At 37.0% G+C, this 14802-nt stretch overlaps 1 protein-coding gene and 1 long non-coding RNA gene across 2 annotated transcripts in view; one reads left to right on the top strand and one right to left on the bottom strand.

Moving 5' to 3' along the window:
* The window catches only part of LOC132115958 (transcriptional activator GLI3-like), a 340310-nt gene that overhangs the window by 321070 nt on the left and 4438 nt on the right, over window positions 1-14802 (top strand). Inside the window, exons 11-14 of the mRNA XM_059524402.1 lie at window positions 10292-10441; window positions 10595-10759; window positions 11151-11444; window positions 13985-14378. Coding sequence (XP_059380385.1) covers window positions 10292-10441; window positions 10595-10759; window positions 11151-11444; window positions 13985-14378 — 1003 coding nt within the window. The remainder of the gene's footprint in view (window positions 1-10291; window positions 10442-10594; window positions 10760-11150; window positions 11445-13984; window positions 14379-14802) is intronic.
* LOC132115682 (uncharacterized) lies at window positions 6859-8284 on the bottom strand. The gene is made up of 5 exons (XR_009425534.1): window positions 8219-8284; window positions 7759-7812; window positions 7487-7551; window positions 7172-7250; window positions 6859-7023 (listed from the first exon to the last, which is right to left on the bottom strand). It is a non-coding gene; the product is annotated as an uncharacterized LOC132115682 (long non-coding RNA).

The following is a 14802-nucleotide window of genomic DNA, read 5'->3' as shown; positions in this document are numbered from 1 at the left end:
CTGTTGCAGGCCGATGATGAATAGATCTCTCCTAAGAGCTGCGAGCATAGCATCAGCACCTGTTAGTCAATTTCCCTCCGACGCAGCAACACTTGCTTACAACAACGCCATCATCCGCTCAATAACTATTGCCATTACATCAGGCCATCAGGGCATTAGTGTCACCCCCTCCCAACACTTCCCTCTCTTCCATTTCCATTCTTTTATCAGCATGGCCAGGTCATGCATCACGCACAACAGCATTAAGCTCATTTGTACAAGTGAGTGTACCAGCATTCAGGGATGTGTTGCAATCTCTCTCTGCCGTGCTTTCTCCACATTATCGAGCGACAGAGCCAGCAGACGGATCACATGCCACAGGGAATCCCTCTTGGAGTGAGGTAGTAAAGGGAGGATGAAAGAGTAGTTTTAAATCGAGTGTTGACAAATATACATTAATCCAGTGGGATTTACTCAAGTTTGGGGGTTCTATTTACTATTATCAGACCTGTTTAAAATCTCAGATTTTCAAATATTTTGCTGAAAACTTCCATATGCCTTTTAATAGATCCTATACCACTATTAGGCATTTTAGCTCATTTAATAATACATCTACATAAAAAAAATAAAAATGAATGCAGACATTTCTGGTTTGCTTTTGGAAGAGGGAATCTTGTCAGTCTTATTTAAGGTAATTACTGTATACGTACATTCTGATTGCATTGCTGAATTCTGTATTAAAGTTACTAACAAACTGAGTCTACTAACTGACAGTTTACAGTGAGTAGTTTATTAGATTTTTTCAATATTCAGCTTATAATAGCCAAAAGCACTGTGTTGATTAATTCATATTATATGGCAGTGCTGTTGAATTCTTGATTCTTCTTGGCTGATAAATGAAGGTGTTTGATGAGACTTCAAATGAAGTCTTAAAGTCACCTTAAATCTCTTTGACACATTTATTTCAGTAAATTGTATCGACACTAAAAAAGAACATTGGCCAATTAAATCAGGACAGGACCAATCAGAATCAGATAAAAATGACAAATACATTCAAGGATAACAATCAAGCATAATGACTCAAGACATCATTACAAGCAGTTAGTTACTGAGACTTGGTTGACTATTGTGAAATTGTAATGGTATCCTGGTCAGTTTCTAAACAAGATTCTGTATTAGTAGCGCAAACCCCAAAGTATAATTATTATTTACATGTATGCAATGATATGCATACAGTGCACATGCTGTAAATTTGATCATCAGTATGTGCGTATGTAGTGCACATGAACAGCCTTTGTTCATGCACACTATTGAGTGGACAATACTTTGAAAGGCTGTTCACATGCTAAGCATTGTGTCAAAACTGAAATATACGTTGAACTTATTAAGTAGTTCTATACACCATGTTTTATGGGTGAAACTAATTAGATATTAAAACAAACTGAAATCTGTTGAACAGTTGCTCCCAATTAAGGACATTCTTCATAAAAATCAACCCAGATAGGTGATTGAAGTTTGTCTCTTTGCCTAAAAAGGTTTGAATGACAGTTAGACTTCGACTTCTGGTGATGTATTAGTGCAAAAAATAAAGTGTGCGCATACACACTCACTCGTGCAGACACAAATGTGCATGTTCCTCACCCAAACTCTGTGAAAGTGTGGCTCCAACTGCAGCGAGGTGACAGGGAGGACTGTGATGCAGGCCGCCTTTGTGTCATGAAGAGGAATAGAGGATGAGCTCTGCTCTCTGTCTCTGCTGCCACCTCTCACTCTTTTTTTAGAAGCTGTTTTACTCTGCCTTTTCTTGGCCTTCCTGCTGTCACTCTGGTCTGTCCGCACTTCTGCTCTGTATGTGAGGGAAGTCAACTCACTGACTGTCTTTCTTTTTCTGTTTTGTCTTTGTCTTTTTGCTTGTCTGTCTATCTTTCTCTTGTATTTTCTTCCCTGTCTTCCATCCAAGATTTTCTATTTCTTACGGAGATGCTCAATTGCTTTGGAATTCATGAATCCCTCTCACTTATGTTCAGGATATTGTGTCTGTCCCTTTGAAATCAATTGGCTTCGTGACAGGAAACACACATAAGTGCTGCACACTGTTGTCTTTGTGTACACTCTTAAGAAAAATGGTTCTAAACAGTACCAGAAAAAAGGTTCTTTGGCTTGTCACAATAGCAGAATCCTTTTTAGTGCTAAATAGAACCCTTTTCATAGGGTTCTATAAAGCAGGGGTTTTCAAACTGTGGGTCGCGACCCACTCGTGGGTCACGGAATGGAACAAGATGGGTCGCACAAAGTCACTTGGCTGCAGCTAATTTTGCGTTTCAATGACACACAGACACTAACACAGTTCAGTCTAGGGCTGCACGAATGTGACGAGTGGGGCGGGGCCTAGTGCCATGGGAACAGAGCTAGGCCGGTGGAGTGATTGGGAAATGAGCAACACTCACCGGTCTCAAGAACCACGGAGGAGATCGGAAAGATACAAAAGAGGAGCGATGACAGTGAAGGACGAGAGAGGACCAGGCCTGGGTTTTATTTTGTGTTTGTTTTTTATTTGTGCACGGCAGTCATCCGAGAGGGGCTGTCGCGCTGTTTTGTGTTTATTTGGTTATTAAAACTTTGTTTGATTGTCCGCCGGTTCCCACCTCTTTCCACGAAGGAGTCATCGAGGCGGTGGGCTGGAGTGAGTTCGCCCCCCCCCCCCCCCCCCCCGGCAACTCACTCCAGCCCACCACATCGAGCACCCTCGGCGGCAGACTCCTTCGCCCTGCTCGATGGCACTGCGGATTCACCCCAGCGGCGAAGGATCTTCGGCAGCGCGCCCCTCCTTCCTCCCTGGCTTCGGCACCAGTGTAAAACATTAAAATCTTCACAATCACAGGAAGAAGGAGGCGGGAACTGGGAACCCACTCATCACAACGATATAGCCCACCAACATTAATAATGAACTGCAATATCCTTAGTGTGATTTTCAAATTGCAATTAAGTCCGTGTGCGTTGCGTGTTTTGAAGGTCTCAGAGCAATGTCATTAAAAGGTTCAATCGGTCTTTTTTTACCTATTTCACAATTATTTTAATCTCCAAACTGTTTTAGATAGTTCTGCTTTGCTTCTTATGCTTTTCTAAAAAAGTGTTGGATTGTGCTCCGTTCTCGCCGACACACACGGAAGGATCATGAATGCAACAAAACACAGCAGCGCAGATCACACTTCACTGGAGTGAGCCTGCTTCACGTTTTTATGGACACTACATATTTTAACGCCAGTAAACAAAAATTAAAACTTGTAAATTTGTAGTGAAATTTTCAGTTGTACTCTAAAATAAAATGGTTATTTTTCTTAAATACTTAATTTCTGTCATAAAAATTTTAAGTAAGATTAGGTTTAAAGTAATTTCACTCGTTGTTTTTTTTTTTTTTTTTAATATTTTGGTGGGTCGTGAAATATATTACACTTGTCTAGGTGGGTCGTGGAATGGAAAAGTTTGGGAACCACTGCTATAAAGAACCATGCTTTGAAAATGCTATATAGGACCTTATTAGTGTTATAAATAACCTTTTTAATGAAAGTTTATTTTCATTAATATTAGTATATTAACATATTCGTATAATTATTAATATTATTTGCATATATTATTTATTAATATTGTTTTTTACTCTTCTATCGGCTTGGAATTACAATATCCTGCAGTGTCTGTTAGGGTTTTACATAAAAATAAAAACAACAATGTGTCAATAAGTTACTTTTTTTATGACGTGAATTTATACCAAAAATTACAGTGCTCTAACAACAGTTATTAGCAGAATAAATTAATAATTGACAATTGACATTGAACATAAGTACTTAGAGAAGTAAAACAAAACAGAAACTGGAAATAGTGAAATGAAGAGCAAGTTCCAGTGAAATTCTGTATTTTCATAATCCTCTATGATGCCTGTAAGTCTGTATTTTGGTGTGAGTGAGTGGCCATTTCTCTCTACAGATGATGAGGTTGTAGGATGTGACAGCATCTGAAATACACAACTGAGTTCAGAGTTACAATGTGTCTCCTTCCATTGGTTTGTGTAAAATCAAAACAAAAAAAGGACCATAATTTAAATATTGTTATAACTTAGTGGTGAAGAGTAGAGGTGTATCCTTAACTGAACAGGGCTGGTCACACTTACATGTTCTCTTAAACTGAAAAGAGAAAAAGACATGATTTGTAAGAAACCAGTTACAATTTGAAAGTAAAAAATTATAGACATTTTAAGAAATAAATAATTTACCTGCTGAGAGTGTGCTGACAGTCTGTGTAGTTGGATAGACAGAACTCCAGAAAATCAGTTGGCCTAATGAGCCATATTTTTGTGTGTAGCCTCTGTTAGAAATAAATAAGTAATTATTAAAAAAGAAATTCTACCAATATGGATTATAAATTCAATGTCTCTGTTACTTACTTAGTGGAAAAGAGGAGTAGCCTATCCTCAGCCAGAGCTGCTCACAGTTACATGTGACCAAAGAAGAAGAGAAAAGAACATGTTTGTTTGAAAACCAGATACAATTTTAAGTTAAATTTGTATTTAAATTTAAGAATTTAATAATTTACCTGTTGAGAGTGTGTTGACAGTCTGTAGTTGGATCACTGAACTAGTAGTGATCCAAGTGTTTTGACAGTTACAGATTTGAAAAACAAAAGGGAGGGAATAAAGAACCCTAGACTCTGACACAAAGAACAATTTCAGTATTAAAAGGGTTCTTCGGGATCTTATGATTCTAAATAGAACTGGTTCTACATATAAAGACCCTTTAAAGAACCATCTTTTTTTAGAGTGTGGATGCCAGATGTTGACCTCATCTGCTTAGTTTGCATGAAAATGTGTTTTTCTTTAAAACCTTCATCTCTTCACAAATCCTTCACTGTGTGTGTGTGTGTGTGTGTGTGTGTGAGAGAGAGAGAGAGAGAGAGAGAGAGAGAGACAAAAAAAAAAAGTTACTTGAAAATGAAAATGAGAAGGACCTAAGCAGAGGCAGCATGTTGAGAGAAAGATAGAAGAAATGCAACAGGAACTGATGGCTTGAGGGAAAGAAAATGGCAAATGAAAGAGAAAGAGAGGAAGTGTTGGGGTTTTGTTTAAGCCAGAGACGATAGTATCAACAAGAGGATTCAAAAAAGGTTCTAGGCTGAAGTTGGAAAGCTCTGGCATTAGAGATGCTTTTACTAAACTTTCAGTATCTTTCACCCCAAATGCATCCCCCACTGCTGCTCCACCCCTCCCGAAGCCTTAGATTGAAACTTGCCACAGTAGCACAACTGTCAGCACTTGTCATGGCAAGGCCATAGGCCTATAGTGATGGGAAGTGACTGGGTTTTATTTGAAATCCCGTTTAAATCAGACACTGAGACTCACAAACCATGCACACAGTGGACTGAGCATACTGAGCAGATGGGGTTGGGGGGTTGAGAGAAAGAGAAGAAAGGGATAACAAATGAGAAAGAATATTGGTGTGAGGAAAAGCAGGGGTTTGTAAACAAACAAAAAAAATCTAAGTAAAAAAATAAAAGAAAGAAAGGATCGTACAGATGTCTGAATGGCTTCATGTGAAACTAAGCAGAAAACAAAATAGTTTTAACAATTACTTTTCACAAACATTCAAACACAAACACTCAATTATAGAAATGTTTTCCAATAAAATAAAAGTAACTGAAAGTTAGTATTCAGAACTTAATATACATCCCATGAAGCTAATTTCCGCTATATAAAAGGATATTGATATGTTAAATCATGATGACTTAAAAAGTCCAAATTATGACATACTAATTGATATACTACTATTATAATTTTTTTTTTGTCATAATTGGTATTGTATCTTACAATTGTGACCTTTATGTTATAATTATGATTCAGTATGTCATGATTTAGACTTTTTTTATCCCATAAATATGACTATGTTATAATTTCAGATTTTTATGTCATATTTATATCATAGCATTTTTTTTATTATTATGTTGCAGAAATTTGTTTTTTATACAAACTGTATGTAAAGCCAGTCAAAAGACACACTGGAGATAAAGACAGGCTCATGTAGATGTCTGAGTTGCTTCTTTTCATTTTAAACAGGCGTTTCTATGTTGATACAGATGGTTCTGTAAGTTCCCCTTTAACCTTAGACAACCTCCTTAGTGCAAACCCTAGTTTTATAATGTTGTATACATTCCATAAGTTAAAATATTACATAGATATTATTAATGTGTAAAAGTGTGCAGTGGGTAAGAGGTTGATGAGCAGTTGTTTAGGACTCAATTTTGTGATCCTGATGCTCTCTAGTGGCACAATAATGCCATTGCATATTTCACTGTAAAAACTAAAGGTTCCTGGAGGCACCTTTTAGGGTTCCCCTAACCCTTTTATTAGGATGGCCAGGAACCTCCTAGGGTGCTTCAAGGCACCATTTCCCTAATTTCAGTTCTGTAATATTCACCCAGCACCCCCCCCCCCCCACCACAATGATACAATTTAAATTAATTGATTAAATTAAATTTTAGATACAATGCAATTAATAGTAACATTTTCTTTCCTGTTCTAAATAGTGGTAACTGATTGGGAGAAATCACACAGGAAATTTTAAGAAATTGATAAGCCTCAAGATAGCTGTATTTAGCTTAATAAACCTGTTTCTCAGCAGCGTAAGATGTTACTAGTTGGGTAAACTTCGAGAGCAGTGATTGGGAGAGTATCACAAATATATTTTTGCATTCTCATTTACTCAAATAGCAAAATAAAAATTCTAAAGATAGCATTTTCACAACTTTCAATCAAAGGAAAAAAACTGACAAGAGACTGACAACAGCAGTCAGAAGTGAGACCTATGTCAAATTTAGCATCCCTCCCAAAGACTCTATTTTTTCTGTAATTTGATACAAATGTGATATAATACAAAGTATAGTGTTATAAATGCACATCATTTTTTAAAAATCAAAATATAAAAAAAATGTGAGGATTTATGATGCTGATGGCCGCTGAAACACATCATCAGTCTTGTGAAAATGGTCCATGAGCTCCTCCTGAATGGCCAACAGATACAGCAGAAAAACAGTGTGCTTTAGCGTACTTTTAATTGCTTTTCTGTATAATGTTGAACAGAGCATAGGCACTCATATAGTAAGGTGAACTCATGTCGCCAGGTTCATCAGCAAGTAGCTCCTCACCCACCATCAGGAAAGTCTGCAGTGCTGCTCTCACCAAATGGGTCTCCTGTTATTACCACAGCTGTTCTGAGATTATGTGTAGGCTGTTCATTGAAAAAAAGAGTGATTTACATACAATTAAATAACAAAATATTTACATTTATTCATTTAGCACAGGTATTTTTTTAATTATCTTAAAAATAAGGAACACCACAGGATTTTTTTTTTTTTCATATTAGTGCATTGATTAATGGTTGTGGTCTGATTAAGTGCACAGTGTGTGTATAATGTGTGTGTGTGTACACTACATATGTATACACATGGACAAACTCATACTTACCTCATCATATACAGTCCAGGACAGCAGGATCATCATGTTACAGGAAGGGCAATGTTAGTATTACTCTGGAAAAAAAAGGGACATCAGACATCAGCAGCTGTCCACTGCCTCACTTATTAACTGCTGAATAAAAAAGAACATATGGGTAGTTTTTTAAATTGTTTAATTCAGTTCAGTGTAACAGTGTATACAGTCATCTATAATTTTGAATTAGGCCAAGCTGAAACACCATTTCAGTTATTTCAATGTCAAATAAATAATTAAATACTTACATAGTGCTGCTCTGTGAACCCTTTGAGATTTTTAGAGAAGTCATACTGGATTTTCTGAGGAGAGAAAATTATCAAAACCAGTTTTATGTACGTTATGTGCAAATGACTCGAAAAATAGGCTAATAGCCTAACGTTACATGTACGTTAGCATGGATGTGTAACTATTTAACAAATGTAAACGACGACAATAATTTAGAAAAGTTAAAGAAAAGAGTTACAACGAATAAACGTAAACATCATGTGTTAACCTAACTAATAGTTATTGTTTGTGACCTTGTGTTTGTAGTCCCCATTTTGTCCCACAAAGTAACGTTAACGTTACATTAGACTCGTAAGCCTCGCGGCTGTTAAATTAATGGTTAAAACAAACATTTAAAAAAAACATATAGTTTAATTTGTCAGTGTAGGAATTAGTATACAAATAATAAATCTGTGTATTTATTTTGGAGCCTTTACTCACGTTGCGCAGCGGTTGTTTCTTTCTTTGAGGAAAGGGTTACTTCTAGTGCTTTGTATTTGAAATCGCTCTTGCACGCACGCGCTCGCAAACAGCCGGAGCGCGAGGACGCCAAGCCTCATGCATTCTTTTCTTCTTGTCAAGTCAAGTCAAGTCACCTTTATTTATATTGTGCTTTAAACAAAATACATTGCGTCAAAGCAACTGAGCAACATTCATTAGGAAAACAGTGTATCAATAATGCAAAATGATAGTTAAAGGCAGTTCATCATTGAATTCAGTGATGTCATCTCTGTTCAGTTAATAGTGTCTGTGCATTTATTTGCAATCAAGTCAACGATATCGCTGTAGATGAAGTGACCCCAACTAAGCAAGCCAGAGGCGACAGCGGCAAGGAACCGAAACTCCATCAGTGACAGAATGGAGAAAAAAACCTTGGGAGAAACCAGGCTCAGTTGGGGGGCCAGTTCTCCTCTGACCATACGAAACCAGTAGTTCAATTCCAGGCTGCAGCAAAGTCAGATTGTGCAGAAGAATCATCTGTTTCCTGTGGTCTTGTCCTGGTGGTCCTCTGAGACAAGGTCTTTACAGGGGATCTGTATCTGGGGCTCTAGTTGTCCTGGTCTCGGCTGTCTTTCAGGGCAGTAGAGGTCCTTTCTAGGTGCTGATCCACCATCTGGTCTGGATACGTACTGGATCCGGGTGACTGCAGTGACCCTCTGATCTGGATACAGACTGGATCTGGTGGCTACGGTGACCTCGGAATAAGAGAGTAACAGACAAATATTAGCGTAGATGCCATTCTTCTAATGATGTAGCAAGTACATAGGGTGTTATGGGAAGTGTTCCCATTCCGGTTTACCTAATTAATGCAGCCTAAAAATCCTTTAATGGATTTGGATATTAAAAGCATATTAGTATGTTATGTGTAAGCCAGGTTAAAGAGATGGGTCTTTAATCTAGATTTAAACTGCAAGAGTGTGTCTGCCTCCCGAACAATGTTAGGTAGGTTATTCCAGAGTTTAGGCGCCAAATAGGAAAAGGATCTGCCGCCCGCAGTTGATTTTGATATTCTAGGTATTATCAAATTGCCTGAGTTTTGAGAACGTAACGGACGTTTTAATTAAATTAATGCGTTGAGTTATGTTTAGTTAAATAATATTTTTAATGTTTGCTTTAAAGTTTCAAGGTAAACTATCCACCTTCAAATTATTTAACATTTAGCTTATTTCAATAAAACTATTTTTAGTTATTGCAGTATTTAAGTTTAAGTCTGGAGGAAATTAATAAATAATAATAACAAGCATGGTGTAGCCACTGCCTGTTTGCTTGTATATATTCCCTATTGCTGAGAACAGTGTTTTCAGAAATAATTGTAACATTTTAGTTGTATATACTGACTGTTTAGAAGATTTTGTATGTCCTTTTGTTATTTATTTATTTATTTATGTTTTGACAGAACAAATGTGAAGATTTGTACAACCATTTAGGGTTGTATTTTTTTACATGTTCCATCACATTCCTGAAAAGTAAATATTAATAATAATAATAATAACAATAATCAGTCAAATTTCATTTTTGTCACATTACTGGGTTCTTCCAGATGCTGGCTTTTACAAGTGAGATCTTCCAGGAACCACTTTAATGTTAACAGAGCTTACAGTGACCCTTTTTTAAAATGTGAGTTCCTCCAAGAACCTCCAGAGCACTTTGAGGTCTCAGTGTAATGAAAGGGTGACTCAAGAACCTCAGAACTGGGAACAAAGTGCTTCAAGGATCCCATGAGTTCCTACACGAACTGCAAAGACTATAATGGTTCCTCCAGGAACCTTATTATGAGAAAAAGAGCTTTGAGGCACTTAAAATACATTTTAAGGTTCCTGGAGTACTCAAAAGGATACCTGAGGCACCTTTAGTTTTCACTTACACAATAGAGGAGTTAGTAGATGCAGACTCATATTTAGAAATGTACAACTCTTTGTTAATGTTAGATGGAAACAAAATATTTTCATCTGAACGTAATATAGCATGACAAATGTCTTGAACATGAACTTTGACCTTCTCCTCCTCTCACAGCACATAAATAATGATCACATCCATGGAGAAAAGAAGGAGTTTGTCTGTCGTTGGGAGGAATGTTCAAGAGAGCAGAAACCTTTTAAGGCCCAGTACATGCTGGTAGTGCACATGCGCAGACATACAGGAGAAAAGCCTCATAAATGCACGGTGAGAATTATATTAAATACTTTTTTTTTTTCAGACATTCATTTCAGTGTGTAGGACAACTTTTGATGTGGGCTTACTTGAGAAGCTACCTGCATAAACAGGCTTGTCTGTCTACAACAAATCAGTGTAACTGTGTGTTCTTTTCTCTCTCAGTTTGAAGGCTGTTCAAAGGCCTACTCCAGACTGGAGAACCTGAAGACACATTTGCGTTCACACACAGGAGAGAAACCCTATGTGTGTGAACATGAAGGCTGCAACAAAGCCTTTTCCAATGCATCAGACCGAGCCAAACACCAGAATCGCACACACTCCAATGAGGTAATTCACACACATGAACGTGCTACAAGGTATTTTCCTTCTAACACTCTTAGGTTTGGACGTAATTATAGTCAAAATAAAAAAACAATTATTGCATTTTTTTGCAACAGAAAAATTAAATAAACGAATAAAAACAATGCCTTTAGTAAAGTATACTTTTCTTCCAAAATGTGATGATTTGCTCCTACTCTAGAAAATTGCATTTTGGCTGACATGAATGAGCTGTTTTGATTTCAGCCCTTTCAACTTCAAATTACATCATATCCTGATTTTATTGATGTTTTAAATGGGTTGCAATTACCAATTATGTCCAATTACCAATTATTAAAAGAGTTAGCAGACATTTATTTATATAACATTCCAATGCTCCCTCTATCTTTGTTTCTCTCAGAAACCGTATGTGTGTAAAATCCCTGGATGCACTAAACGATACACTGATCCCAGCTCTTTACGGAAACATGTTAAGACTGTACATGGTCCTGAAGCACATGTCACCAAGAAACAGCGTGGGGACACATACCCCCGTCCCCCACCTCAGCCCCGAGAACCTGAAGGTAATGGACAAGGTCAGTCACCTGGACAACTGCCTCTCAGAGCGATCACTGACCAAAAGGAGTATAACCATGCTACCTTGAAACAGGACGAATGTCTACAAGTCAAGTCAATCAAAACAGAGAAGCCCATGGTAAGCGTCCTTCCATGTTGAAAAAAACAAATAAAAATAAAATAAATGGTAGTGTGCTATGCTAAAGTTTCAACTCCATAAATAACTAACCTTTAAAAAAAACTAACCTCTTATATCTTTTGTCTCACTAATGTTTACCCTTCCTTACTTGGTTTCATGACTGCTCAGCTAATACTTGCTTATAGCCAGCTACCTTTAGCCATGCATATTCAAATTAATAACTGAATCTTTTTTGTCCATCACCACATGCATTTCTTTTCCTATCTTACTAAGGACAGTGGGTGATCAGGTGAGAATGTTGATATCATTATAGGTCTGATCTTTTCCTTTTTTACTGCTCATTCTGTCCTTTCAATTCTGGGCCATCTCGAACAATTATTCAGTCAGAGGTCAACAGCATCATGTCATCTCTTACATTATTATTTTTAATGTTGTTTTATTTGTAGCATGGTGCATACTTTGTTGTCACAATATTGTTGCCTATGGTCGCATGAATATTATATCATCTTGCATGATAAAGCTACTTTTAGTTACTATATGAGTATTTGACTCTGCAGCTTGGTTTTAAATCAGTGAGCTGTGCCTGCATTTGTGGTTCCATTGTGTTCTGGTTCATTCTTCAGATAAATGTTGAGAAAACAGCTCACTGTAATCACAAAGTAAAATACAAGTTTTCTTGCATGACTTCTAACAAGACAGCTCATTCTTTAGCAGCCATTATTAATTTGCAACACAGACATCAACCTAGGACCCAACAACTCTAACGGGTGATCCCTGTCCATGTGGTCTGTTTTCTTACATTGGGGCAAACAAGTTTACCTCTACTTCCACTGTTGGTTATTTACTTCTGGTAAAACCGGTTTCTCACACTTCTGTGATTCACTTTAGCTTGCATTCTGTGCAAAAGCGGAGACAAACTTTATTCAAAGGATGTTTTTTATGTAGACAGCAAAAAACATTTGGCATAATAATTTGTTAAAAGTGTTATTGCTGACATTAACTACATATACTCTTACAGAGATCCACTGTCCTACAGAGTTTAGCTACAAACCTAATCAATCCCCTGAACCAGATAATCAAGGTCTTCAAGATAGTTTGAAAATTACAGGTAGGACAATGGGGTTCCAGTATGAAAAAAAGATGGGTAGCAAAATTCATTTTGAAATGTAATATGCAATATTTAAAATCGGAATGTATTTCTGTATTTAAATGTAATTAATTCAATAAATTAAATTTCAATTATATAATTAACATTTGGCATTTTCTACACTGGTTTTAAAATGTAAATTAAAAACATATGTTAATGCATTATAAGCTGCGAAATTAAATTGTAATACCCAAATTGATTGGATATGTTTAACATGTCCGAGCGAAAACTGTAGTAAAATTATGATAATTGTAGCAAAATACAGTGTGAATTTAAAATGCATTCTGAGTGTGCAGCAAAAAGGTAGCACAAATTCTGATTTAAATGTCTTTTTTTTCTTAAATGCATTGACACTTACACTTTTCAATTAGATGTTTTAATTGCATTTTCATTAAATATCCCGTGATAATGTAGTTTAAAGGGGTCATATGATGCCTGCATATGTTTTCCTTTCTCTTTGGAATGTTACAATCTGTTTGTGAATAGATAAGATCCCTTATGTTGCAAAGACTAAAGTCTCAAACCCAAAGAGATATTCTATTTAAAATTTAAGACTCGTCCACGGCCTCCTAAAATGCTTCATTTAAACATGCCCCCCACGTCTACGTCAGTGTGTGGGAATATTTGCATAACGTACACTAAATGTACACACAAAGAAATAAGGCGTAACTGTGATTCTTGCTGTAGTATTGTTGCCGCCTCCAGCCCAACGTGAAACTGTCACGTTCGGTGATACAGGAAACAGATTTGCAGAACCAATTGCAGGTAAGATATTTATTAAAGGGTAATCCAAAGGGGTAAACAGTCCAGGCAGTGAATATGCAATCCCATGTGTCTTAAGTCTAAATGCATTTAAGGAAATACATTTAAATTATAATTTTGCTACAGTCTTTACTTGGACATGTTAAACATATCTCATCAATTTGGGTAATATGGTTTCATTTTAATTTTGCAACTTATAAAGCATTAAAATATGTTTTTAATTGACATATTGTGTAGGAAATGGCAAATGTAAATGATATAATTGAATTTTCATTTTCATTTTGCACTAAATGTTCCAAATATGTATGGGAAAAGGTCAATTTAAATAAAGAAATACATTGTCATTTTACATATTGCATTGTCATTTTGCATATAACATTTCAAAATGAATTTTGCTACCCCACTTCCATATTCCAGGTGTAGGGTTGCAAACCTCAGTTCTATTAGGTGTTATTACATGCCCGAATATGAGAAATTTGATCAACATGGTATTTCACTCTTCTTGTTGCATTCATCCATTTCACTTGTAAAATGAGCCAGAAGATCAGGATTTTATTTATTTATTTTTATTTATTTATTGATAAATTAAATACAATTTAAAATATATGGTCTCTCTTTCTTCCTCTCTTAGACGTCTCAGCCAAGCACTGGCGGTCAGTCTTCATGCAGCAGTGACCAGTCCATCGGCGGCCCCCATATCGGCCGTGGAGTCCAGCTTACTGTGAACAGCATTGGGCTTGCAGGGGAGGAGGCAGTGATTGAGGAAAATGAAGAGAAGGAGGAGGAAGGAGAGGGAGAGGAGGAGGAACTTGCCCCCATTATGGACTCTACAGTATCTACTGGAACAACCACGGCGGCAACACTAGCTTTGCAGACTCGTCGAAGTGTAGGACGGCCCCTACGCTGGATGGAGCATGTTAAGATGGAGAGGTTAAGGCAGGTGAATGGAGCTGTGCCTAGGCTAGGACATATGTCCCCAACACTGCCCACTAAAGGCCAGATCCTACCTGCCCTCACAGGAAAGGGTAAGTCTGAGGGTGTACATACACATAGGCAATCTGAACCATACCCGAGCACGTTTGGCCCCCAAAAAGTCCAGTTCATTTAACTAGTGTTCCCTGGCCCGCTTTAAGAGGTGGGCTCAGACACAGTTCATACAGTATGAGCGCTAACAATGCTGAGACACAAGATATCAATTATAGAGCTTTTCCATTTATCCAACACCTCTTAACAAATCTATCAGCAAAGATTTTTTAAACAACATATTACGCATGTGAGGGGACCGTGTGTCACCACACCCCAAATGACTCAAAATAATAAGACACAGAGTTAACATTACTTATGCATTCTTTTCTGCTGAGTCAGAGTGCTTTTGATCCTGTTTTCCCCAAAACAGTTGCTTCATAAAGACATGCTCAGGCCTGGAACATTAAAGTGCAATATGAATGC

Source organism: Carassius carassius, chromosome 35 (genome assembly GCF_963082965.1).
Source record: "Carassius carassius chromosome 35, fCarCar2.1, whole genome shotgun sequence".
Lineage (NCBI taxonomy): Eukaryota > Metazoa > Chordata > Actinopteri > Cypriniformes > Cyprinidae > Carassius > Carassius carassius.
The sequence above is the reverse complement of the archived record's forward strand: the minus strand, read 5'-3'. Positions and strand labels throughout refer to the sequence as shown.